At 37.5% G+C, this 27,342-nt stretch overlaps 1 protein-coding gene across 4 annotated transcripts; it reads left to right on the top strand.

Moving 5' to 3' along the window:
* Nucleotides 1–198: 198 nt before the first annotated feature.
* LOC105683451 (cerebellar degeneration-related protein 2) lies at nt 199–27,342 on the top strand. Of its 4 annotated transcripts, XM_048660145.1 has the most exons (8): nt 199–224; nt 1,186–1,262; nt 18,427–18,539; nt 21,568–21,716; nt 21,827–22,016; nt 22,109–22,395; nt 22,995–23,151; nt 25,083–27,342. In XM_048660145.1, exons 1-8 carry the CDS (start codon nt 214–216, stop codon nt 26,472–26,474), a joined length of 2,376 nt encoding a protein of 791 aa, XP_048516102.1. In that variant the 5' UTR covers nt 199–213; the 3' UTR covers nt 26,475–27,342. The 4 variants fall into 4 exon arrangements, with proteins under 4 accessions (XP_048516102.1, XP_012251464.2, XP_012251465.2 ...); XM_012396041.3 differs by lacking the exon at nt 199–224 and having other exon boundaries at nt 636–1,262; XM_012396042.3 differs by lacking the exons at nt 199–224; nt 1,186–1,262 and adding an exon at nt 3,644–4,300.

The following is a 27,342-nucleotide window of genomic DNA, read 5'->3' as shown; positions in this document are numbered from 1 at the left end:
AGATAAGTAAACTTATACGAATACACGTGAGTGATTTTAGGGAAGCTATTGTAAATTTTTTACATCTTCCAATTTTGATTGACAGACCTATAACGAGCGTATGAGTGTTCACTCAACGAGCTTCGTAAAAACTGGTTCCGCAGTTTCAGGTTTCGGGTCTCGGGTTCGGCGGATAAGCCGAGTGAAAGTGCGTGTGCGTATATCTACGATTGTATGGTACGTAGGTATGTACACGTAGTTTTCTATATACGACATCCCGATGACCGTGTGCAAACCCTGTGTCTATACTTTGCCGTAATATATAGGGAAAGGGGGGCAAAACTCAGTTTTGTAAAAATCTTTTCAAAAATGATCAAAAAGGACTTGAAACATCATTCGGGATTTTTCAAATTTGTTGTTTTTTTTTCTCATGGTGACTGAAAATTTTTCTCATTTACTTCAAATAGAAATAAGAGAAAGAAGTTTCATCGTATTTAAGTTTTACAAAGCTCGGGCTTTCCTTAAGTACCCCCCCCCCCCCCCCCCCCCCTTGCCCCTACCCGCCTAAAATTAATAATCGGTCGTTGATTCAAAGGATAAAACGATTTAAGATAATGACATGACTTAAATAATTCTTTACACAGTATCAGATTTTTGCAAACCAATCCCCCGAATGTCATCCGCGAATAGTGAACGGAATGAAATTCCGAACAGTGGAGACTTCAATGCGTGATTCGATTTTTAAAATTTTTTAAAAATTTGGTAATTCAACTATTATCTCAATCGCTTCTATTTATTTTTCTTCTAACACAGAGCGTGCGTAAATATGAAATAGACTCTGACTGCCAACGGTGGGTTTACCTATTTCTCGCTCTGCACCTCATGTGTATACAACGAGATTGGGGATACGAAGTATGATACGATAGGTATTACACGCAGTCTAGTCGCGGCCACGACGAAAGAACCGTTCCCACGTGTTCTCGGTTTTGTGCCTACGTGAAAAACTAATCATTAATCTCCTAAAACCCTACAATTTTATTCTTCATCATGTAAAGTTAACGCCGAAAGCATTGTTGTACCTATTCAGTGATACTAATGTGACTTTATTATTCCATGTCAATTATCGTACCATCCTGAAAAATACCTGGAACACGTGCATCCCTTTCCATATTCCATCTCTTATGTGGACTTTTTGTGAGCCCTAAGGATGGCGAGTTTTAAGGACTTGAAAACCGAGTGGTCAATGCTGTGCCAGGAGTGCACCGACTGCTGGACCAGAACTGGTGAGTACCTAATTATTTAAAATGAATTATTGTGCGGTAAGTTAGGTAAGTAATGGTCTTGCAACTGTCGATGCATTAAGCAGTTTTACAAATAATTATCTAACGAGACTGAAAATCTGTTATGATGCATGGTGATAATTTACATACATCGACTTTACTTTCTTCCTGCTTTTACTTTCGGTTATCCTTTAAAATTTCTGCGTACATTGGATGCGAGAGTGTGTGGGCAATGAACTCTGTCATTTTGTTTTTATTTCTTATAATATTGCATTGCGTGACATTCATTTTGTCGGACGTACAGCACGATAATTACATTCAAGTGACCAGATTCACTTATCTCGATTTTACTGCAACATCGGACAGGTGAAACGGGTTTTGAAATTCGAAGAGGTTGAAGGCTCAGCATGTGTCCTCTGATAAGGCTTGAAATAAAACATGGAGTAGGTCGGAAAGAGGCCAATAGAAATTCAAGATATACACCAGATAGAAACCGCGAGATACCGTCAACCAGCTACAGAGTTTGTCAATATGTAATACAAGGTGTATTTACTGTTTACTAATCACAAACTTCAACCGCTTAACCCGACTTCAAAGGTGAAAAGCTACCAGCCACAACAATTAAATACCTACACCTAGATGAGCTGCCATACATGGTGGCGTTCAGCGCTTCGTGATTTTTTTTTCATTTCTTTCGCAGTGCAGATTGGATTCGAATTCGATGTAGATTAGAAGTCATTGACCCACCGTTGAAAGTAAGCATCGTATGCAAAAAAAAGATCGCTCCAATTAGTTTTAGTTTTATAATGAACGATTGTGAACTTTACCAATCAGAGAATGTTGCTCCGGATAAACGAGTTCAAATAATGCGTCCAGACTATGGCTTGTATCTCTAGCCATAACACACTTTCTATTCATTTAACATCGTGTGATCGTATAAGGCAGGTACATACAACAATCATTATCGACGTTAACGATCTGTAAATTATATTATTGGACATTGAAGAGTCTGTACAGTCGCTGAAAGTAAGACAAATTAACGAATATTTTGCCTCAAGAGTTTGCTTGCAGAAATCTGAAGGTAAACGAAATTTTGATGCCAAAAAAAATCTTTAGACGCTCTTATGCATCACGTGAGTATTCAGACAGTCCTATACCATGAAAGGTATGCGAGCCAACGGACGATTGGATGTACCGGACGAAGAGCCGCACCCGCACATTCCAAATTCAAATACCAATTCTCTTCTCTTTGGCATTTTAATGCGTCGCTTTGAATGATATAATCTATGGGTGCTGCGGTTCTTTCACCGTAACATTTTCGGGGTATTCAAACCATTGTGTATTTTAATGTGCCGTAAACCCTGTAGAACGGAATTTATTATCAGCTTTTTACCGGTATAATAATTTTTCTCAAGCTTCGAATCAGTTCACAAATGGGCACGAGGGCAATTCCGTGGGATTCGGGGAAGACGGAAAAAAGTTGCATCTGTGCATTATACCTATTATTAGTGGACTTAAATTTTCTTCGGAAAATTTATCGTGCGGCTATAAGTTGAATCTATAAAGAAGTCGAGGTCATTGCTTCGAGTTGCTAAATGAAACACATAATTTGCATAAATTATCGAGTGTGCTTGTAGGCCAGTGAGAGGTGAACTAGGTTTTGGTTCGGATTATCCCTCGATAAATATTCATCAATATTACAAAATTCAGGCTCTGAAATATACCAGCGTCGTTTGATTTACAGGAGAAGAGAGGGAGAGAGAGAGAAAGAGAGACAAAAAACCGACACCTGTCGCGGTGTTCAATAATCTCTTATAGGATATTTCCAACCATAAGTCTTTCGAACCAGTCTGAAGAACGGATTGCATACATGGGAAAATTTGACCACCGTGCGATGGAACATAAAGTATATTTGGAAAACCGTCCGTGAAGATGCTGAAGAGTGCACCGGAAATACTTGCGCTGAAGCCATGCAGATTTTGGCAAACCTCCTCAATCTCACGCTATCGAGGTCTTGACTCTGAAAGTTAGGAGGGCAAAAGCTAAGGTGTATTCTGATTCAACTAACGCGCTTTTTATCAATTTTTCTCTCAATTTTTATTGTAAAACGATGTGAAAAAAACTGAGAGGAAATGGTAAACTGCGATTTGTTTGATCGTCCGGTGGCTCCCTCGAACTCTTCAAAGTCCTAGTGGATCGGTATTGTATGTGGTCAGCCGTTCCAAGGCCGGCTCTTGGTAGCTGCTATTTGCTTTGCTCTTGCTACGAAGCATAATCGCGCAGTCGCCGCGACGGCCGACGTCGAGGATGTGGATAACGATGACGATGACGTCGTCTCGTACAGGGTATTGATCGAGTGTTAAGCGAAGCGTCGTTGAGTCATGCGCTGCCGAGGGGCAACTCGCTCGGGTCTTCGGAGCAAGTCGTGGTCACTGTATAGTTTGCAACAAACACCCAGAAAGATCAGCCTGTAAAATTAAATCCAAACAGAACTGCTGCTGCAGTCGGTGCGACGCTCGTCGTCCGTCATTCTCCGTCCCTGAAAATTGTCATATTCATGTTGATAATTTGAAACGCGAGTTCAGTAACCAATTATCGGAAAGAGCTTTCCTTACGTGATCTCCGCCTGCCCCGTGGACCCGCTATATTTCTACCATAGATTCCTCGGAATCAAAGCGTAATAAGGAAAAAGAAGTCCTATTTCACATCCTCTCATTCTACGTCGTATACGCGAGTGAAAGTGAAGCGAGTGAAGGTGCGGGATTTTAGCCTCCTGGTGGCAGGTGGAGTTCACGTTCGAGGGGATTTCGGGATAAAACGGGAACCTGGAGGACGGACTGAGAAACGAACTCCGGCTACAATTAGCGGTTGAAAGTCCTGCGGAAGATAGGGAGTCAACTGGTGAACATAAGGGAAGCCTTCTGGTACACCTTATATCGATCTGCATCTTAACTGGGAATCCTAGACGATGAGCGTCCTCTCGTCAATCGGCGGCGTACGCTGCCTGGCGGATGAGGAGGCAGACCACAACATGCTGCAGGGTAAATTTCAAATAACTTTCACCTCTCACGTGCTTAAAATATTATCAACGAATGGTGGTGATACATCGATTTACGATCAAACTCTATCCCGATCATTATTTCGCCAATCGCGAATATCGAGATATAAAAAAGCATGCCAGCGTCACTACAGCTTTTCTTTTGTGGTCGTTTAAGTACCAGTTCGCTATTCGCTATCTCGACTCGTAATTAGCGGACCAGCGGATCGATCTTGATAAACACCTCGTTGCATTCTACAATCAGCACGCTTTCAATTCCAGAACATCTTCTAACTCTAATTGCAATTATTTCATTTTAAATCAGTTCTAATATCTATGGTTCCAGTAACGTAACTTTGAACCGAATCAGAATCTCTTATTTTGCACGACCTTGTTTAATTTTGCTATGCGGGTATCTGTGTATATTTGTTTTAGCTGAATTGGTCGTTGCCGAAATACGACCGCGATCTGAGAACGAAAACAATCTGCTCGTTGAGCCTTGGAATCGAATAATTTGATCTTCCTTTCACTTCTCCCCGCAGTTCCTTCGCAGGACACCGCCAATTGATATGAAAATATTGCTAACGAGTATATTGTTATACACCACGAGTTATCCGATATCCAAATCACGCCTTCCTAGTTCATTTTATATCATGAATGAATCGAGCCCAGAGATCGAAATGTATGTTTTATGTATATCATATAAAATTCTGTGGAGGCGCGACAGTTAATATAGTTCCTCCGTATGCAAGTGGGAATTGCTTGAACGCGGTCATTTGCATAAGCTGAATAACCGCTCGTTTCGTATTTCGTTCTATTGCATTGAATTGCAACGTGTGCAGATTGTTTTGTTACACGGAAGACTTTTTTTCGAATCTTTGAAAAGGCGGTATGACCTGCTCAATACCAAATAGAAAGAATGATTGTAATATTTGTTCACGACGAACATACATATATTCGAGCGAACAGTTCAGGCATATTATAATATACCGTATTGGTTGCAAATTAAAATCGCAAATTAAGCTGCCTTGGGTTTTATATCCGCTCTACACAGCTACGTGCATATCATACGTGTACCCTACATTCGAACTCAGCAGCTGCTGTGTTTGCTGTACACGTAATACTCGAAGAAGCTACAGAATATGATGCGCAACCGCGGCGCAATTAGAGGTTTTCATTGCTGCACTACAAAGTAGTCGTCTTGAGACGAATGATGATACCGATGTATGATTACGTCAGACGAGGACACTAGTCGCGATTGAAGTGTAAGGCTGCTCGTAAATGTCGCGTGCAAAATACAATCAGACGTAATGAAATAATTTGAAACCGGATTTCCATCCCTTTTACTCTGCTTTGATGCATACATTATACCATAGCCGTTGGAAACCTATAAATATAAAGATTAGATTAAACCAGGTCGTTTCTCGATTTCTGAAAATCTTCTCCCGGCCGCCTCAAGGCGTGAGATTATGTCAACGTTCTATAAAATATATAATGATTTACCGATCATTTCGTGTGGGGGAAATATAATAGGACACAAGCAGAATCTGTATTACATCTAGAAGAGCGTGTACGTACATGAAAAAGATCACTGCGTAACACCTGATCATATATATATATGTGCAATTTTGTAAAACATATGTGGAGTGGAACAAAAAAACACTACATAACGTACCCATATTTGAATTAGGTATATATAGTGTCTTCGTAAGTTTAAGACACCGGCATTGTGACCTCATAAGGTTTCTGGTTCACCATATAATTGTCAGTTGTGTGGTTTGATTCATAAAAACAGTATAATATAATTGTACGTACAGTCGGTGTGATCTTAACAAAATTTTTTTTCAAATGATCTGATCGCGGAATGATACCGATACACATCAACGTTCATTTTTGCTATAATACCTTCGACGATACCTTATATTATGCTCATATACTTCTCATATTCGTTATTTCTGCGTATCGAAACACAACATCTTCGGCCATCATCAAATTCGCGGTTCTACAAAATGAGCAGAATGAAGAAAAAATTACGCGACTCTACAGTGCAGCCATAGGCGAATATATCTGGTATGGCGGACAGTCAATCTCTAGGGGTAGGTGGATTTAAAATGGAGGTCTTCGTTAGAGCACCCTATACAAGCGGTTTGTCGCTATCGATCGTACAGAGGGATGCACTTGGCCCACGGGATAGGCGCGGAAACGAAGAAGATTGTGCTCGGTTGCCAGTGAATATTACTCATGCTCTGCATCCCAAAATCGGATCTGGGGACGGAGTAAAAACGGAGAATAAAATTTATACTTGGTACGTTTCCTTTGCAACTTATCGTTAGTAACAACGAACTAACGTAAGTTTCAAAGTTACACGTAAAGTTTATATCTTTTTTAAAAGCAAAGTTTTTCAAAAATCTTCCTGATTTCGAAGAACAAAAACCAAATTGATTTTTTTATCAGAATTATGAAGTCGTAGTTGGTGTACAAAGTTAATTTTTTTTCTATTCTGTTTAGTCTTATTGTTTCAACCACTTTTTACCCATACCTACGTGTATAATTTTTCCCTTTTTTTTTTTTTTCTCCTTTTCATGTTTTTTGTCAAGTTGCGTTGCAGAAGTCGACACTCTGACACGTGATACGTTTGGTATAGGAACCTGAGCTGTCTGCACATATGGGTGCTCTCTATAGTATTCTATTGTATTTTGCATCGACTCGACAAAGAAACAGAACGCAGAAACGTCTTAAAACAACCTGCTGCCCACATCAACATATTGCAGTCTAGAACTCCAGAGTATTAAATGTTTTAGATCCTAAACCATCTCAGGTGTCACCTGGAGTGACCGAAGCTTCTCCAGTCTCTGCGACCAACCTCATACGGAAATTTCATATTTTTCAAACACTCGGTCCGTTCAGCCCATTCATCCAAATTTTTTCCTTTTTTGTTATCAATTGAATCGATATTATTAACGTCTCAAGTGTAAAGAATGTATGAAAAAATATTGCTGAAAATACGTCATTGAAGTTGTGACAATTTTGATCTTATCCTTTATTATTTCCGTATATACATATACATGGATTATATACCTACGTAAATGTATAAATATATTAGCTGGAAATAATTTCATGTTGCGTTGCTAGTCGTTTTACGATCCCCACGGGGTCAGAAAGCGTGGAATGATCAATACAATCATTTATTCGAACTTTTTAACCGGTACCTGAGGTATTATATGTATATATACAGATTTGACGAATGGAAGAAAGAAAGAAAAAAAAAAATGTTATTCAGTGGTAAATCAATTCTTAGCATAATACAATTTAAATAAGTAACAGTGTGCGGTTTAGAAAGAAGTACACGTATACATACAGCGGCTGATTTTATATACGAATATCCTATTGATCTTCGTAATACGATTTCCAACATAAGTTTATATATTACCTACCACATCAGGCACCTGCGTCTTTTATATTATAGTGTAATAAAATATTAGCGAGTGCGTTTTCATTGCCTGTCTAAAAAATGCAGGTATTTTAAATTAATAATTATTTTAGAAAGATTGACAATTTTTATAGATAGTTAAATGATTATTTACACGCGTTTTTAATACCTGCATAGGCCATACAAGTATGTAATAAACGTTAAACTTTCTGCTGCAGCTTTTAGTCCCTTTCGTTAATTTTTTTTCTCGTTCTCTTTTTACGCATACATTTTTTTCCCCTTTTCACCCGATGATAAATTTCTAATGAACATCTCGTGCAGTTTTTTTTTGTTGCATTTCTATTATTTTATGTGTACATATATGGAATTATGTCTTCAAATGGAATCGTGGGATCACCCGACTGAACTCGTATCTGACGTCTGTGACAGAGCAGAAATCCCCTATAGTGATTTGAACTGATTTCATTATAAACTTTCTTAAATGAACGTTATTTGTAACGACTTGTTATCCTCCTACCTCGCTGCCTGCGATGGTGGGCGAACGATGTAGATCTGTCGGCCAACTATACTAAAGAACGTGATTCAACCTACTAGTTATAATGCGAAGACAAACAAAAAAACCTAATAATTTCTCTCACGATAATGAATTCGATCATATTAAAAATATTCTACTCGTCGCAAATCGAACATCGTTATTTTCAGCGATATCAAAATTAGAGACGCTTAAAAAAGTTGTCAATTATAATTGTCGTTGGTTGTATCAGTTACTGAAAAAGTAACTGTGTAAAACTTTTTTTTTATTCATCCGCAGATCAATAGTAATCAACCGCGGCAAGATCATTTTGTCACCGAGAAATATTTTTTCTCTTTCAATTTTTCCATAAAAGTTGACCGGACTTCGTGGATCGACACACCGTTTATCATTTCATTTTTTTTACTTGATATTCGGCAAAGCAAATCCAGTCCCGCCTCTTCTATTATAGCTATACAATCTTCGTTGTATATACCCATAGGGTTTTGGTGTACACGTGTATCGTTTTAATGTTGTGCTCTTTGACGATGGTGAGGAAGGAAGAACGACGACGCCGGCGTCGAGAAGCGGGTCAAGTTGTACGTACATAATACGTTTTATGTGTAGTACGTACCGCCTACCTTATTGCGGGCGTGTAGCTTTTGCTGGACGAAAATGAGAATAACAAGGAGAAGAAGAAGAAGAAGAAGAATGTATTTTTTTATTTTATTCATTTATTATTATTATTTTTTTTTTTTTCTAAAACACTCTCTCGGGAGAATCGCATAAATAGGAGAACGCGTATAGTGGAGCAAAAGCGAACGGCGTTTCACTTTCCCGCGGTGTTCTTTGGGGGACCAACTTGTGTAAGGTTTTGATATATCTATATAGGTAAACTAGATTAGCAGCTCGCTTATTCGAGTTCGTTCACTTGTAAATTCATTCAGTTCAAATCTGGCGCAGATAATACAACGTTGGTTCTATAGAGCGATCAATCGGTTGACGATGTGAACCGCGAGACCGACGAACGAACGTAGCGGATAAAAGTTTTAAAAAGTTGCCATCGTGCGTGCCATGGGAGCCGCAAGAGTTGGCAGGTGCCAGTCTAGCTCATGTACATTATAAACGTATGGATACTTTTACATATCGGAGTATACGTAGTACCTCGAGGCATCTGCAATCTCACTTTTATTCCGTTTAAGCTCTGCTATTTCCGCCGGATATACAAGGCCATTGTTTTTAACTATACAAACGTATTACCACCTCCACCACTCTCGTAATTAACCATCATAATTATCCCACTACACGTTCACCTACGTATAAATCCAATTATTATTCTATATTAATTACAAGTTATAAACCAGCTAAACGAACATCCGCACCTTTAGCTACGCTGTACACATATTTTCGCTTGTGTTCTCGCTGGTCTCATCATTTCTCATAACTTGCACGATCTACCAAATAATTTATCATGCACATATACCTATGTACTTAGGGATCGATGACCGATACATTATATATGTATACCAGCGAGCTATAACGTCATAAAACTCACATGCAGATATTACTTATACTTTTCATGAAATTATACCCTATTAGCAAAAACGAAAAGATATGGAATAAATTTCTTACGACCACTTCGCAGTCTGCTGTATCAAAAGATCGTTCGTACGAATCGTTAGAAAATCGTGTAAATTGTTCAGCGATTTCGGGCGGCGATCTAGACGATCAACGTCGTCTCGATCATTTGATTGAGTGCAGCACGGGGTGTATAACGGATGGGTGGACAGGTGTGGGGGAGTTGTATACGTATGTATATTATGCATGGACTGTGGCGGGATATGAACCGTGACTTGGGTCAAGAGATCAAATTTCTTCCTGGCGCTGTAGAGAAAGCGACGAATGCTAAACGTGTAGGTATATGTATTCCTACATCCCTATTGCAACCTATACTTCGCGTTTGCTCTCGGATAAAACAGACGGAAGAAGACGATTATGCTACAGCCATCGCCGCTGCTGCCCTGCAGAGCCCGGTGGTTAGGCATCATTAGCTCTCCGTTGATGATTCCCGATGTCATTTGCGCAACTTGAACCTGAAACGCACGCGTTCTTCCACAAACAACCGCATTGCACGGGCAAATCTACATGAGATTATCGATCATTCTATAGGTGTATCGTTAATACCGCGACCGATGCGGAAGCATCTTCGCGTACGTTATACATATACGTACCTCTACGCACGCGTACGTTTCTACGAGATCGATCCTACCGCGTACAAATAACATGACCATTACAAATCGCGAAATCACTTCCGGCAAATATAGGATCACGTTATTGTTTTATTCAGTTTTTTCTTACACATGTATAATAATCCTCCGCTTTTCCTTTCCTCCATGTAAGTGAAACTCGTGTTGAAATTACAACTTTGAAAACTCGTCTTCAAAAAATTTTAGTATTTTAATTCAAGGAAAACGAATTCTTCCAAAACAGATTCGGTTCAACGTCTTGACTCTGCGTTCTCCGTGAAGGGTATAATCAATAACGTTCATGCATACAATATAACGAATATTTTTATATTTAATAATATCAATTATCTCACGGTCTTGACCTCCTCGAATTTTATTCGCATTCCGATCTTTAGACAGCTAAATTTACTCAGGTGGAACGAGGGTCGCCAGTTTGTATATTGGATATACATAGAGTACCTACATAGATATAATATATAGGTTTTCACGTACATATAATGTATAATGTTCTCACCGCCTTCCTTCGGGCTAAAAAAATTTCAACAGTGATTAAGCTCTTAACGGTTCGCGGTGTCATGCAATTTGCAATCGAGAATTCTTTTTTTTTTCCTACAGTTTATTTTTTGATGTCATTGCCGTTCGTACTATTTATGCATTTCCCGAGAGAAAGAGAGAGAGAGAGATAGAGAGGAATAGAGAATCTCGTGATTTACGCGCGCATGCACCTATTCTAATTGCGTGACCCGATCTAGAGCTTCTTTGCTATATACTTCTTCTATATGTCGCGGTATTTATTAGATAGCTTACAGATACATATATACAAACCTATAAGAACACCTTATCGTGCAGACGCAGTGCATCCGTGAGAACTAACTCACTTAGACCCGACGGTTATATTGCGATCATGATCATTTATTTATAAAGAGTAAATATACAGTATGTAGCTCCACTAGGAACAACAAGTCGGAAACCTGAAAGTAGGTGGATGACCGTAGGTGTGGCATATTTACCCTATAGGACGTGGCATTTACTTCTCAACATAATACCATTCTGGTAGATATAATTATATGCTTTGATAATCTTTTATCAGTTTGCTGGTTGAATCATATTAAAGAAAAAGAAATCCGTGGATAGAATTTTATTCTTCTACTTCTTCTTGATTTAAAACAGAGTAGGTTTATGTATACATCCTATATTAGCTCTGCTGAAAGCTCTAATCAAAGAACAACGAACAACGTTTCAATCGGATCACACGCCAATAGTGGCTAAAAATCTTTTTTCTGAAGCGCAGAAATTTGAAAAAGTTTTATCATTCAGTTCTGATGTTCTCATTCTGCTTCATTTTAATGAGCACGCGATAGACAGAATGTTCGTCCAATTAAAAATTATCTACGTATACATATACCACCGACTTTCATTCCAAAATTCTTGTTTGTTATTTTTTCAAACTTCATTTTTTACCTTGAATTTTAATTACACACGCGATCTCGATACGGAGCAACAAAATTGACGAATTTTATCGTATATTTTAATTTCAGTTTTTTTTTTTGTTGTACAGAAAAAATTGCATTTCTCATTAGTTTCTTCGCGTACGTATACGAATAAAATACCTATATCTGAATTTGAGGCGTATACCTACTTGGAAGGTTGCTTTATAACACCTGCTGCTTCTGCTGCTACTTTTGCTGCTGCTGCAACAGGTGAACGTTCTTGATATGATGCCCTTACCGTCAATCATGTTATACACGTGTTATGTACCTATTTATAACATAGGTATGTACGGACGCATTTGACGGTGATGTTATAATATTCCAGAGTCACGTTGTATAAGCGTATATGTATATCTATACAACGTCAAACACACGTATCATTACAACTCCTTAGATTCTGCAGCCGACACATTTTATCGTAGGTATAATGGATAGTAATATCATCTTGTAAATTCTTAAGATAAATATGCAGACATCTACGTAGTTGATATATTTTATATTATCTGTAATACCTACGGCAACGTTCCGCACGGCATGCGATGTTCTCTTTATATTACATCGAACCGTCCCTATAGATATACCGATATTTATACCACGGAGCAATCGGCAATCCCAGCGGATCATTTGCTAGAACGTAATGTTCCTGAAAATTACACCCTTAACATTCGGTATAGGTATATATACCGTACCGCGATGTGCTTACACATACCTGTGCGTCCTTACTACGGGACTTTCTGCACTCGTACATCATATTTTATGCATCTACAAAATGAACGTGATGCTGCACCGAGCAGTAGATTCTTCATTATTATATTAACTAGGTAGATACTCTCCGAGTTAATTTGCATACACACATCGTATACGTTGTGCGATAATTATTACCTTATCACTGACCTATACATATCCAATCGACATAATTAAATACATATGTAACTTCCGGTGTATAGTGTGATAATTTATATATGATATTAGTAAATACAGATATATTACATAATCGTATCGGCGCTCATTTAATTAACGTTACGTTACATCACGTTCGCTTCAACTGCCCATATTATACCTAGTTTTGTATGTATGAAAATTTTTCACCATCATTTCGGATGAATGACCGACCGGTGCGGCCAGCTGCAATGGCGAGAGCGTCGTCTCGCACTTGCTCGTCGTAAACTTGTACAATGTCCTGCACTTTCGTTCAGCTGGTTTTCCCTCTTCAATTTTATTATCCAAAGATTATAACCCACCCTTAGCAACGGCAAAACTTTGTGCAGGTATATACCTATGCGTGTATTTACACAGTGTAAAATGAGGATTTTCAGTCACGTATTTATAATAATATTTTAAGCCAAATTCGGGACCGCAGGACCTTCGTCTGTGGGTGGAGCGACGCACGTACCTACTACAGCTGTAAACTCTGCAGGGGGGTTGTGAAATGGCTATGCGAAAAAGATATAATACTTATAAACTACTCAAACTGTCGCCCGACTTTTCACCGTTGTAATTATATTCAGAAATCCGAGAGACGAGTCTACGTCGCTTCCTTCGTACGCCGAGTAATGTCTGAATCGTCTGAACGACTGCACCGTATACTCCGATACAAGATATAGGTGCGGTTAATCCCTCGAAGTGATTCGTTACGATTTTGTTGGAAACGTCTTAATGGCCGTTCAGGTACCTTAGGGATGACCTATGCAAATATTTGATATTCTTGGTAAAACTGTGTGCTTTATACCTATATCGCGTATAGACTCTTGATACAGCGTTTCTGCTAATTCATTATTTCTCTTCATGCTACTTTTCAACGTGGTAGATTTTTTAACCCACTCGAGGTTTGCGCGTTGCGTAGAAACCGTAGGATCTCTAACGACGCCATTTCGGAGCACGATTGCACGGGAAGAACCCTGTGCGGAATCCGGACGAAGAAACAAAAAAAAATGATTCTTTACTTGGGATCGATATTATTGAGCAAAATTTGGAAATTTGTATTTGGAATAACTCGTTGAATCCGAAAAGTAGCGTAAATGATTATACGATATTATAGCACTTCCGTTCTTCGCCCTGCAGAACAATCTGTAATGTGCGGCGCAGTGGACAACTTCCTCGATACTCGCAATCAATCAGTTTAGTCAATTATCAATTTACTAGCCGGACGATGCTTGTTGTACATAGGTATGCGGTGATAGTCGAAGAATTTTATATACGTGCGCTGCAGAGGTTATCGATTATTTAAATTGAAATCTGTGTATTTTCGTGCGTTTTTTTCTTTCTCCTCTTTACATCATTAATGGAGAGAAAGTTAGCGGATTAACGTCTACTGAACGAAAATAAAAAAAAAAAAAAAAAAAAAATGAAGAAAATTATTATTATTATATTTGACGAATTAAAAGATTGAATCAAATATAATAACGATGATCGATCTGTGACCGATAGATATGATTGAATGAAGAGTTTGCCTGATTTAGATGTTCCAATGTCTATACTTACATCTCACTTACATATGTACATATATGAGAGTTTCATTGGATCATTTTTTTTCTTATCTTCAAGCGATTCACTTTAAAACAATCATCTTCGTGTGGAATACTTTTCTTTTGAACTAACGTCTTTTTTCAACTGCAGCACCTGCTGCGCTGCTGGTAATGATGATAATAATGATGTTGTGTTTCACGATCGCTTCATTGCCTCCTCCATTTTACGTACAACGCATAAATAATGTTTCAATTTCTGCAGTGTAGTGAAATCATTTCTTTTGATTCGTGGTACAGTATGTGCATATAATACTATGCATGTACAATGTACATGTATATCATCTGAAAGCAATTTGCGAAATTTACGAATCATATAAGGAAATTATTTTATTTCACATTTCTCCTTATTAAAATTACATTTTCACGGATCAAATGATTATACGCGGTAGTAAAATCCGACCGTCGCCATGATAATCGCGTGAATATGTATTGAATGATTATCGATATACCAATCAGGGTTACGACGTGATAACGATCGTTCGGTTAATCGTGAGTCTTGACCTCGTAAAATATTAAATACTGAAATTCGCGTCTCGTAAATCGTACAGATTGACGCAATTATACCTTAAGGACACGTGACTGGCTGACTGTATAATTAGCGGAACAATAGAGAATTGGGAATATAATTATGAGTTGTACTGGAAAAAGAGAAAAAGGTCGGAAAATTTCTTTCTCAAATAGAATTGATCCAGAGTTATTGATTACGAAATTATTCCCTTCTCTGTACTTACACTTTTAGATCGATTCGAAAGATATGTAGCTTATTGAAGATAAAGAAAATAATTCATATCGCGCGATTCTGTAATGGAGATTCGAATCTGTATAAAGTTTACGATTTTTCCCATTGGTGTCAGATTAAATTCATTCGGTTATCCTTCTTTTCTGTATAATAGCATCAAGGAATATAATACGAGTTGAAATCTCACGCGACTCCAATTTATGTGTAATATAAATAAAATGATGGCATCCACGGATAATTTGATACCGGAAATCATTAAATCGCGACCGAAGAAGCTGACATTTTTCATGTTATCTCAGCTACAATGAATTTAATGAATATTCATTTATATAGAAGATAGTTAAATGAAATTTAAGTTTTAATGCGATGATCTCGAGTAAAGTTGGAATAACAATTTATTTTGTATTTATATTGTTGTGGTTTTTGCGGTGTAATTATACATTTGTTGAGACGATACGAAGTGTGCGTGTACCCCGGACGTGTTATAGGTATACGTACTACATAGGTATACCTGTAACGAAAATGGAAGTAAGAAGTAGAAGTGAAAATTGTTTTTAATTTAACCATATAAGAGATCGAGAATTACGTTCTACGATCTACAAGGCAACGCACATACAACAAATTTATATTTATTTTTCTTTTGTTGTTAACAAAAAAAAGTAAAACAATTGTGAGAACCGAACGTGAAACTGTAGCTGATGCCACGAGGTATACCAAAGAGCAAGAGTGATGTGCAAAAATTTCATGTATCGTCCATTGTTAAAGTCAGTCGCCATTGCTGTTCGATGTAACTCCGATGATAGTTTTTCGTTGTTTTTTTTTCTACTTTTTTTGTGTTTATGAGATCTGGATTGAACCTGCTGAAAATAACGAGGAATCGTTTATCTATATGGTCATGCGAGTCGAACGAGGGTAAATTTCTATAGATATGTGTAAAAGTCTTTAGTTGATGTTAGAAAGTGATAGACTGCAGTAAGATCGCAAACAGTTTTCAAGGGTGCGGCGTAAAGAAAGCAGCAGTGCAGCAGTAAACTCGCATTTACTACCGTACATTTGGTTTAAATTACGTGAATAGAAAACAAGTAAATGATTCGCGATTTTGTAATTGAATACGTATTTTCATTACACACTTGAATATCGTTTATCAATTTATAGTTTAAAACTGTTGAAAAAATTTCTTTATTACGTAAAATAGTTACATCAAAATCTGTATAATAATTAAGAGTTGAAGATTATTTTATATTTATACCCTGATGCAGGTTATCTACTTGGGCACATACCTTATGCCTCATGGATATGTATTGTGTAATCTTTCGTTCCATCATCGCACCAACTTTTAACTGTAAATAAGGTCAAACTGTGCTCACAGTCTACAATAATATTTTGGCCGTGTGCAGCAACGAGGAACCCAAAAAATAAAAATCGATAATCGTTACAAAAAAAAATTCATTTATAATCCGTCAATTTGTGCAACCGTCGTGCACGCAGAATTTAGAAGATATTCATCCAAATTATCATTCCTCGTTATTTAAAGTAGGACATCGTTATATACCTTTTCTTATTATGGCAACGATGTACCTGCGTCTATAAATGTGCAAACGAAATGCGTCGTCGTTAGTTCACCTGACTTGTGAGAGATGCACGAGAGCCTAAGAATTGCTGTACATATATACATACTGTACTGTAGTTACTGCAGGTATATACCTATGCGCACGTATAAATAAATCCTGCAGGTCTTACCGCAGGTTAAAAGGAGAAGAACTTCTGGAGGAAGATTTAACTCGGGGAAGGGAATCAGTCGGGGAAAAGAGTAAAGACGAAAGAGGGTTACAGGGTGGGAGGAAAGAGAGAGAGAAAGGGTTTTTGGAGAGGGAAATGCATGGTGTACGGTCTTCAGGTTTGTTCACCGTCTTACAGTGGTACGACGTTAACCACACCGTATAGTCGATCGCCAAAAAAAAGGAAAAAACCGGGACGGTTGAAAATTGATTCTTAAGGGTGCGCGATTTCCGGAGTACAAGTGCAACGATATATTTTTTATTATTTTTGTTTTCCCTTTTTTTTTTTTATGTAAAAATACCATATCAGGGTCGTAAATATATAAACACGTACATATTTATTGTATAACGCGAATTATCGAAAGCTTGTTAAAGAAGTTTTTGTGTGCCAAAAATTGTATTATCAAGAATATTGGGAATATGGGGACCCGGAGCATGGAGGTCGTCTGGGATTCTCCCGCTCAAATTAACACCAATCCTCTGGATTGTTGGGATTATTCTATCGAGTTGGCATGTCTTCAAGGACCCGAAGGTATACATGATAAATTTCTTCAGAGAAATCTCTACAGGAATTTCGCAGCTTGACTCCCATGTGCCAAAAAAAAAAATAAATGCGAAAAAAAACGTATTAGAAAAGCAAAATTTCCAACAACGATTTTTAATTAAGCAGACACTTGTCTTGAGCCCGCGGACCGGGCTCTCTCTACGTGGCGATTATTTTTATACTCCTCAAGGATTCATTTTCATAATTCAACGACCATCAGGTTCTTTTGCTTTTTTTTTTTGTTCAAACGGTTTAGCACTCGGCAATTTATGCGTCGCGAATTCGAAGAGACCGTTGAATAAATTTTTTTATTCTCTTTATCATATTGAGACTTTCAAGTTGGACTCGCTACATCCTTCGGCGGTTACTCAACGATGATTTGAATAACTCTGTGTACCCGAATAAGATGTGTGGGAAAAAGTTATCTATTTCGATGTATCGCCTTTTGTTGTATGAAGATTTTTTTCCTTTTTGTTTTCAAGGTTTCATCACAATCGGGAGTTTGATTTGTAAATTGAGTAATGTTTGAAATATTTTTCAACCGGACGTAGATAAATGAGAGATAAATGTAAAAACTGAATCCTCGTCGTGTCGAGAGACAAGTGCTGATAACGTAGTGTGTAACTTATCGAAATAATTCCTTTTAGTTCTTCCCTTTAATGTTTTTCCCTATATGGTCGTACATAACTTTTCTCATTCTTTTATGATGGTATAATTTTAATTTTCTTCGGACGTTTTCAAAAGTTCTGCACTTTTGGAAGAGAAATATAATTTTTAGATGGAAAAGAAACCAAATCTGAACCTCGATTTTTCTCATAGCTAGGTTTATACGACCCTATATATTAAGGGTGGAATATTTTGTTTCAGATCTTCAGCTGGCTGCTGAACTCGGCAAGACATTACTAGAACGTAATAAAGAGTTGGAAAACAATTTGAAACAACAACAAAACACAATTGATGAACAAGCTCAAGAAATAGAGGTGAGTAGATAATTTTTATCATTTTTGTCCCAGAGGTAATCATATGTACAGAAAAAAATTTCGGAATGCCTAAACGGAATTCTGTATCTGTGAAAAAATATCTTTCTTCTAGTCAATGACCTCTCCAACGATTAAATTATACTCTGAAGATAATCACCTGGAACACAACTCTAAAAAAAATTCATCATGATCAATGGAAAAATAATTTCCATTTAAAAATCCCCTCATTATTTGATCTTCAACACTATTCGGTCACGTACATGTCCGTATTTTACGCGTTCCTTAGTCCCATCGGAACGTGTTACAAATCACAATTAGAGAAAGACGAGAAAAAAAAAAATCAAGAATAACAGTTGAGTACGCCGTACGCTTTTTTCGGTTGCATAGGTATGCAAGGTGGTATCGTGCGTGTATCCTCTCGTTACATCGGTGAATGTTTTTTGATTTTTTGTATCTCCACGAGTGCGGATACTCAGCTCAGTTTTCTTGTAGAAAATAGGGATATCCATGTGTACAAATCTTCTGTACGGCTAGATCTGATTACTTCACTCGATTATTTCTTGCGAGTCTTGTGTCCGATCGTACCCTAGGGGCCTCAGGCCCCGAAGCCCTGGGGCCCGGGGGCCCCGAAGGGCCACCCATAATACTGACCACTAAAAGTACTTAGAGCTCGCAAGCGAAACACGTGGCATGGAATGCAGCTGGCTCCTGGGTCGCATGAGAGTTGTATGGGACCAACACGTTGGTAGCTTTGCGGACCGGTTTTATTCTTTCGAATACACGCGTGCTGTAAGGTATGTTCTTGGTCAATGGGTACAGGGTATACCTATAACGTGTACATAACATTCACGCAAAACGCGTACAGAATTCAGAATCTATTTTTTACTCATATACTTCTTGATTCTCACATGTATGTACGCAGAAGGGTCTGTGATATAGAAGAAAAGAACTCTTCATTTATTCATCTATTTTTTATGCAGATATATGAAAAATTTTAAATACGTGTTTTTTTTTTTGTTGCTTGTGAGCTTGTTGCAGGCACCGTGCGAACGGATTTGGAATTCAGAAATCCACCTTATTATTTTATCTTTACGCACACTATAAATACCTTCATATTTTTCGATACACATTCACCTTTCGGTATAAAAGTAAGTCACTAACTGACGCCACATGCGGTGCTTTTTTTTCGTCTTTTTCTTGCTTCTTTATTTATTAACTTTTTTTCTCGTTTTTCTTCTTAACTAGAAGTTGCGCAACTTTCACCATAACTATAATACAAGCAGTACAACTCGCTATGCAAGACGCCTAATTGGCGCCTTAGATATTATATGTACATACACCCATGTATGTATTCCTCGTTATAAACGCATATCATTCCGACACGAATTTAATTTAATAGCGGTAACATAACGTGGGTTATGCGAATTTAATCGGGATTATAACCCGAATCCTCAAAAATTAATATTCAAATACCGCTTGCATTTTAATTAGGTACGCACATCGATTTTTTTTAATAAGATCCGTGTTTAGTTTCCCCGGAAGCCGGAGTCATCACCATCTCAACTCATGAATTTTTCTGTTGAACGAGTCGAATTCTATAGACAAATTACACTGTGTTCGATAACGCCAATTTGTATATTATCCTCCGCAATGAATAAGCGCTGAAAACGCATTATTCTTATACAATTTATGTACCTCATAAGTCAGTGTTACACGGGTAATTCTATGAAATATTACGGCAACGATGTTTCTCTGTGAAATTTTTGGTTTTTTAATTTTTTTTTTTCTTTATAAAGTACCTGAATCAATCGCACACATCTCCTCGCGGTGTCGGCGCGAGGAGATGTGTTTATTAATTTATTCATCATATCTACATGTATATGAAGTACATACAGGTTTGAAAAAGGTGTTAAGATTCGTGCAAATCCTGATAGATAGACGGCCATCGATAAAATTATCTACGTATACACTAATAATTACTACACCTGTATAGTTGCTTTCTATATGTTAATATAACTTAAGCTACTCTGGTGAATATCGCAGCGTGGTATTTTTGTATTTTTACGTTGAAATTAGTTAGAAACTGCAAACCGACGTGTAGCCTATTTTCTTATGTAATATAATCAGCGTAGTCGTATACAATTATAACTCCTTGAAATATAAGAACCGTTTGTCTCGCAGCAAAACTTATAGAACTTTGGTCGAAAATGGCTTTCTCTAACGTCTTCTTTACCATTATCTTTAAAGAAAAATGTCGGTGTAACGCAATACGACGAACTGCGACTGACCCCCAGATTATCCACACTCTCACGTCAGTTATCTGTATCATAAAACTTTCGATACTTAAAAATCCCGTATATTTTCTAACGTTGAAAATTGATAATAAAAACAGCCTATATCAGAAATAAGTTTCCACGGTACAGATATTATTGTCTTATTGTTAAATACTACGAAAATTCATTCGATATTGATATAGAATAAATTAATCCAGATTTTTGCGCACGATGTAACTGTCTTCTTCCTTGTTACATCAATTCAACCTCTTTATAGTCGCATAATTACCGAAGTTGGCAGCGTCATGACAATATAATTTAAGAAAAGTATTTGAAAAAAACTGATACTATCTTCTCCTTATCCTTCGACGAGTTTCTATCCTAAGACGAGTTTATCTGGAGGTCAAATAGCTATATCAATAGCTGGCTTTCAAGTACCTTGAATATATCAACAGTTTTATTTCTCAACATTTTCCACATACTACATCCGCAATTTCTTATAATCACGTGAGATCATTTATGCCAAGCGATAACTGTCCGCTGATCTATGCGAAAAAATTCTTTTTTTTTTTTATTCAGTTTAAATTTTTTATTTCTCTTCAATTAGAATGGATGTATAGTATGAATAAGGTTCAATGCGTACTGCCATGTTGCGTTAGACTTATCTTGATCTAAATAATTAACAGTCTATGGAATGTAGGTGCGTGTATAATTTTATTATGTAAAGGTAACGCAATTTGCATTATTCTTTACAGTATATGAAAAAACAGACTGCCGCGTTGAGGGAAGTGAACGATTCTAGATTGAGGGTTTACGAACAGCTTGAAGTCAGTATACAAGATCTCGAAAGAGCCAATCATCAGCTTGCCCTTGAAAATTCATCGGATAAAAAACAGATCAAAAGGTATATGCATGCATACTATAATGAAATATGCATTAATAATTTGCTCGAAACTTTCACCGCGCTTTCTTTGATACAGATAATTGACAAATTTCCTCTTACATTTTTTACAGCCAAGGAGTAAGCATCGAATCTCTTGAAGCCCGCTGTGAAGAGTTGCAAAAAAAATTGGACGAACTCACCGCTGAACATGAAACTTTGCTTCGTCGACTTCAACATGTAAGTGGAACGGCTGATGCAACACCGCCTCGTATCACTGCGATTTGGAAGGCGAAGGTTTCGCAGGATGGCAGCATAGAACAGGTCGGAGGCATGAAAAATTGTGTTTGAGATGAAACGGTGGTTTTTTCCTTTTTCTTCTTCGTGTTGTTTTATTGTTGAATTTATTATCCTAGGTCGCTGCCTCGCCTCTCCCTTTGCCTGACAAATCAATGGACACAAGCATAAGAGAGCTAGCCACGACATTAGCGAACGACGATGAAGTTACTGAGTTATTAAGACAGTTACATGAAACTAAAAATCAGAGATCACGTGAGCAGAAGAGGGTTGTTGAACTTGGTGAACAGTTGAATTCTCTATTACAAGAAAATGTGAATCTTGAAGAGCAGTTGAATGTCTGGCGACAAAAAGCTGAAGGGATGAAAAATCTTCAAGATGAAATTAGCACGCTGGAAGAAGTGAGGTGAGCTTATCATCTCATTCTCATTATGATAATTCTTCTATGTATTAAAACTCAAACGGAATATAACGAGAATGAGACCGTTCAGAGACGTTTCGAAAAATGGTTGCTCTGTTCAGCGGTCCTAAACAAACTGAGTTACCTATCTGCATTCTTTCAAACCCCCTATATTCTCACACTCGAAAATTCACTGAAGTACAATTTTATGTGAGATTTTATATCAGTGTGGATTTCCGGAGTTTTATCTTCTCCGACTGAATATTACGATGTCCTATTAATCAAGAGCTGTAGGTATATCCGCGGGTCCACGCAGTCTGACCTCTCTAAGAACCTTCTACTTAAAAAGTCGGGATCTTCTTACATGACTCTCTCGCAAGCGGTAGTCGTCGACCGGTTGATATTTTACGACACAGTTTTTGCACGCGTCGTAATATCTCTGCATAGGAATTTACTAATATTCCATGTAGAAGGAGAAAGAGAACTTTCGTGTTTAGTTTATGCATAAAAAGTGGGAAACACGTTTGTCTTGTTCAATTTTGTTCGATCTTTTTACCTTTTCGCAGTTTTGTAAGTTAGAATTTTGTGTTAATTTTTTTCCCCAGACAAGGTCACTTATGCGGACGGTGTTTGCGCGGCGTTGACAATAGAACTCATGATGCGCTTTCGATAATGTTGGACCAAGAGGAAGATGATGATCTTAGCCTTATCGATTCTATAACGACTGATAGCCATAGAGACTCCGGGACCCCATTGCCACAGGTAATTACGATATGAACGAATTAATTAACCCCTTTTTTGCTCATTCCTACCACGCCTATTTCATGTATCCTTCTCAGATTTTGGAAAGTTCAAGATGTTATTAATGTTCAAAGTCAATAGAAATAGTTAGTGCATGAAATTAATATTGGCACGAAATTAATAATTGAGGTGCAGGTTTATAGATCCATCGAGTATTATCAAAATATTTTTTGGACGCTTTGCATATTATGGAATTCAAAATTATTGAATAACTCGTATCTAGGTTGAACTTAAACTAAGTAGGGCGCTGCTTCGCAAGTTCGTTGTATTGATTTATCTTGAACACTCTGATATTGAACTCTACGACTTCCTTGAATTCGCGCCTCATTTTACAGGGATGAAAATATGCTGCCGTGAATATTTTTTATAACAAGGTGTCTTTATCGTCAACCTGCACTTCTTTTCTGCTGCTTATATTAATTGATTTTACCGCTTCTTCATTACTTTCACGTTTATCAGCCGAAACTTGAAGAGAATTTCAGAGATTGCTTCGATTTCTGTTTTTTTTTTTTCAATTGGCTCTGATTTGGCTCGTAATTTGGTTTTGTTATTTCTCCTTAGGCAACAATGATATCGTCAAAAAAAGAAAGTAAGCAATTTATTTTGCTCATCTGGAAGATAGTGACTAGTATTTGGAGAGCACCGTCTATTCTAGGCCTGTTTTTGGAAACTTTGGGCTATTTGCGAAATGAATATGCTATTCCGGCTGTTCTAATTCCATTCAAAATACCGTTATTTATTTTGAAAAAAATGCTTCCATCGAGACTTCATAAAGACTGACTGATAGATACATAGTATACTAGATATAAATTCCAATAATTTTATCACACTTTAATATTTTCTTGTTGCTTTCTAATTGATATAAAATATGGTTATAAAAAGGATCACACATCGCACTCACTTAGGTATAGGATTATTCATGCAATCCGTTTTTGGATTTAGTCGATGGTAGAAACTGCTTATCATCTGAGTTAATTGTCAAATTATTTCATTCAAACGGATATTTTCATTTTCTTATTGAAAGCATTGAATTTGTTATTTATCTGCTTCTCAACGCGAAACGTCGAGTCAGAGGTCGGGCAATTTTATCATGACAGACTTAACGCGAAAATTACTATTCATGTCCATTGGAAGCGCATAGCGGATTGATGGATATAATTTTTTCTGCATTTTCAGCGGTTACAAGTTACACAATTATATCCGCTATACCGATTCTATTTTATCCATATTTCTCCTATAACTTATTAAGTTTCATCATCAGTATAACCGTTAGAATTTTTTTAGCATAATCTACATCCTATTTAAAGTTACCTTACCCTTCTACCAACTTCAGGTGAGCTTAAACTTGTCCGCGATTTAATCCGTCCAATTTACAGTTGAAGAATTATCCAAAGTTTCATTCAGCGCGATTAGCTTGAATGTTATTATTTTAAGTTATTAATGATCCATGCGATATAAATATTTCCCAAAGACTTGAACAAATAATTGCACACCAAATTTTTTTAAAAAAATTCACTGATTGGTGCTCATATATTTGAAAATATTTTTACTGTTACACTTTGATTTGTGATTGTGTAGAATTTTAAATGTCTCAGTTTCCTACGTGCATGCTTGATTTTTAAATAATGCTTTATTATCTAGTCGAATTTTGCGATGACTGATTATTATAATGATCGTGCAATGTGTTGAGGCCAGATTTATATGATTTAAAGAAAATAAAATAAAGTTTCTTTCACAATACTGCACTGCATTTTATTTCATATAATATCCTATAAATCTGGCAGTACACCTGCACTATCCCACATTCCATTAGTTGATCCCACTGTCATTATTTTTTCATATTTACGGTCCTAACAAACAATAATTTATAATCTACGCGGTCTTTGCCACAGGAGAATTGCGTCAAAGTAGAGGACGAAGCGGTAGAAGACAACCCGTATAGGGTCCTTGTGGAGAAATATGAAGCCTTATTAGAAGTTCAGCGTCATCCAGCTCCTCATCGCAAAGCAAGTGGTCCCACAGGCACGTGTTTGTCGCTTCAGGAGGAGCTGGTGATGTCAGGGGACTTTAACAGCTTTACAAACACATCATTACAGTCGGAGCTTAAGAGTAACCAGCCTGTTCCATACGATAACAAGGTGACAGGGGGCTGCAAACTTCGATCTATCTGCAAAAAGCCGTTCTCTGGCACACCAACTGATTTATCAGAGGCGGAATCTTCCTCCTCCGGTTTCTCAGATGAAACGAGTAACAAAGCAACGCAAACTGACGATCGAACGGGATCGCTCCTTTGCTCTATAGCTGACGGCGAAGACTGCAAATTCAGCATATACGACGATGCTAGCCCGATCGAAAGTCGCTTCAGTAAAACACCAGAATACAGACACTTGTTCAGGGAAATATTCGAGGTACTGAAACGTGCTGCTGAAGCAAAGGATGAGGGTGAAAAACTTCCGCTTCTTGATGAAACTCACCAAACCTCCGCAACTGCTTCAAGAGTTCCTCATTCAAAGACGCTGAGGGAAAACTTCGCCGATGCTCAAAGCGAGATTGCCGATGATACCCAGAGCGTAGTTTCGTCCATAGTTTCTTCTGTGGTATCAGAACCACCCTACAGAAGTCAGACTCCCGTTTGCAATCAAAAACAAACCACTAGCCAATCGACGAAAAATGCAGACGCTTCGCAAGCAAAACCGGCAAACACGAATATGTCTAGTCCCAATATACCAGCAAATAATGAAGGGAAAACGAATACCGCTGCTCCGATGAGGCCAATGTTGACTCCTGTAAAACGTCAGCCTTTAGAATACCTTTCAATCGGTGTTGGTATAAGGAAAAAGTCATCGGCAAAGAAATATTCGGCAAAGAAAGTATCGCCAGTTGGTGCAAATGCTGATTTCAGACCCTCTACTCCTGAAACTGTGCAGAATACAAATCCTAAAATTGTACAGGCGAAAGCAAACAGTGGAGGCAGGAGGAAATTCAGGGTTCCGATTTTTGCCGAACAATCTTCTGATAGCAATCCTGCTGTTTGGAATGGTAATACTCTTAACTTTTTCCCAAGCAAACAGGCTGGTGCAAGGGAACCAACGAACAATGGGGTTCCTAAACAGAGCAATTCTTTTGTACGATATGTAAGTGAACACCATAATACGACGTATGAATATCGACCAAGTACAGCGTCAGCTGAGGTGGCAAGGCTTAAACGTCTCGAGATGTCATATGCAGAGGCGCTCCGTATGCCAAATAAACCAAAAACGACTAACAGTAATCGTCGACATTGAATTTATGGTAATGTGTGATTCGATCTTCCATAACATCTTTTTTGTACGTAATTTATATCTATTTTGTCGGATATCATAACGAGTGAAAGAGTGAGAGCAAAATAGAGCAAAATGAATTTTTCTAGTACGTGTTATAATGTACAAGATTAAATTATATTGCATCATAAGAAAAATGCGCATTCTATAGTATGTGAATCAATGAAATAATTATGCAGTATTCTAACGGCCCAGCCACCCACACAATCAACTCTGTAAATAATGATAAGGTATATAGTTATTAGGTGTTTTTATTTTGTTGTAAATTATTTTTTTCACCCCTCTTGAAAGAAACCTCCATTTTACCAAGCTATAAATTAATTATTATGTCAATGTGAACATGTGCCGGTCGTTCATGCCACAAGATATTCGATTCAGAATTGATTTTGAGCATAGATGATTATATCACATTCGCAGCAGACTGATTGCAGGTTCAATTTTAATCATCTAACAATTGCTCCAAAATGGCATAATATTCTATTTTACGCATGGATATCCTGAAGTTTGTGGGGGGGGGGGGGGGGGGTCTCTACAGATTTCAAGCAAAGAAAAAGAATTTAATTAAATTATTTATGTGCCATTTTAATGAAATTAAATCGAAGTTGAACTATGGTATTCTAATGTCTTACAGTGTCTGTTTATTCGGTTTAACGTAAAATACTATATTCAAGTCGATACATCAGCTACTTTGGAACATTATAACATAATTGTTTATTTCCCTGCTGAATGAGATCATGAAATAAACCTCGGGTCGTGACCAAGATACATTATAGCTTTTATATTTAAGGCATGGATAATATATCTTGTACATTTCAATAAATTTTTTTCGTAA

The sequence above is a fragment of the Athalia rosae genome, chromosome 1 (assembly GCF_917208135.1).
Source record: "Athalia rosae chromosome 1, iyAthRosa1.1, whole genome shotgun sequence".
Taxonomy (NCBI): domain Eukaryota; kingdom Metazoa; phylum Arthropoda; class Insecta; order Hymenoptera; family Athaliidae; genus Athalia; species Athalia rosae.
The sequence above is the reverse complement of the archived record's forward strand: the minus strand, read 5'-3'. Positions and strand labels throughout refer to the sequence as shown.

Bases quoted from the DNA above. Each gene is read 5' to 3' on its own strand.
- LOC105683451 (XM_012396039.3), top strand. From the start codon at position 17,436: ATGGGGACCCGGAGCATGGAGGTCGTCTGGGATTCTCCCGCTCAAATT. The intron at 18,540-21,567 runs GTGAGTAGATAA...TATTCTTTACAG, and splicing joins AACAAGCTCAAGAAATAGAG to TATATGAAAAAACAGACTGC. The intron at 23,152-25,082 runs GTAATTACGATA...TCTTTGCCACAG, and splicing joins CCGGGACCCCATTGCCACAG to GAGAATTGCGTCAAAGTAGA.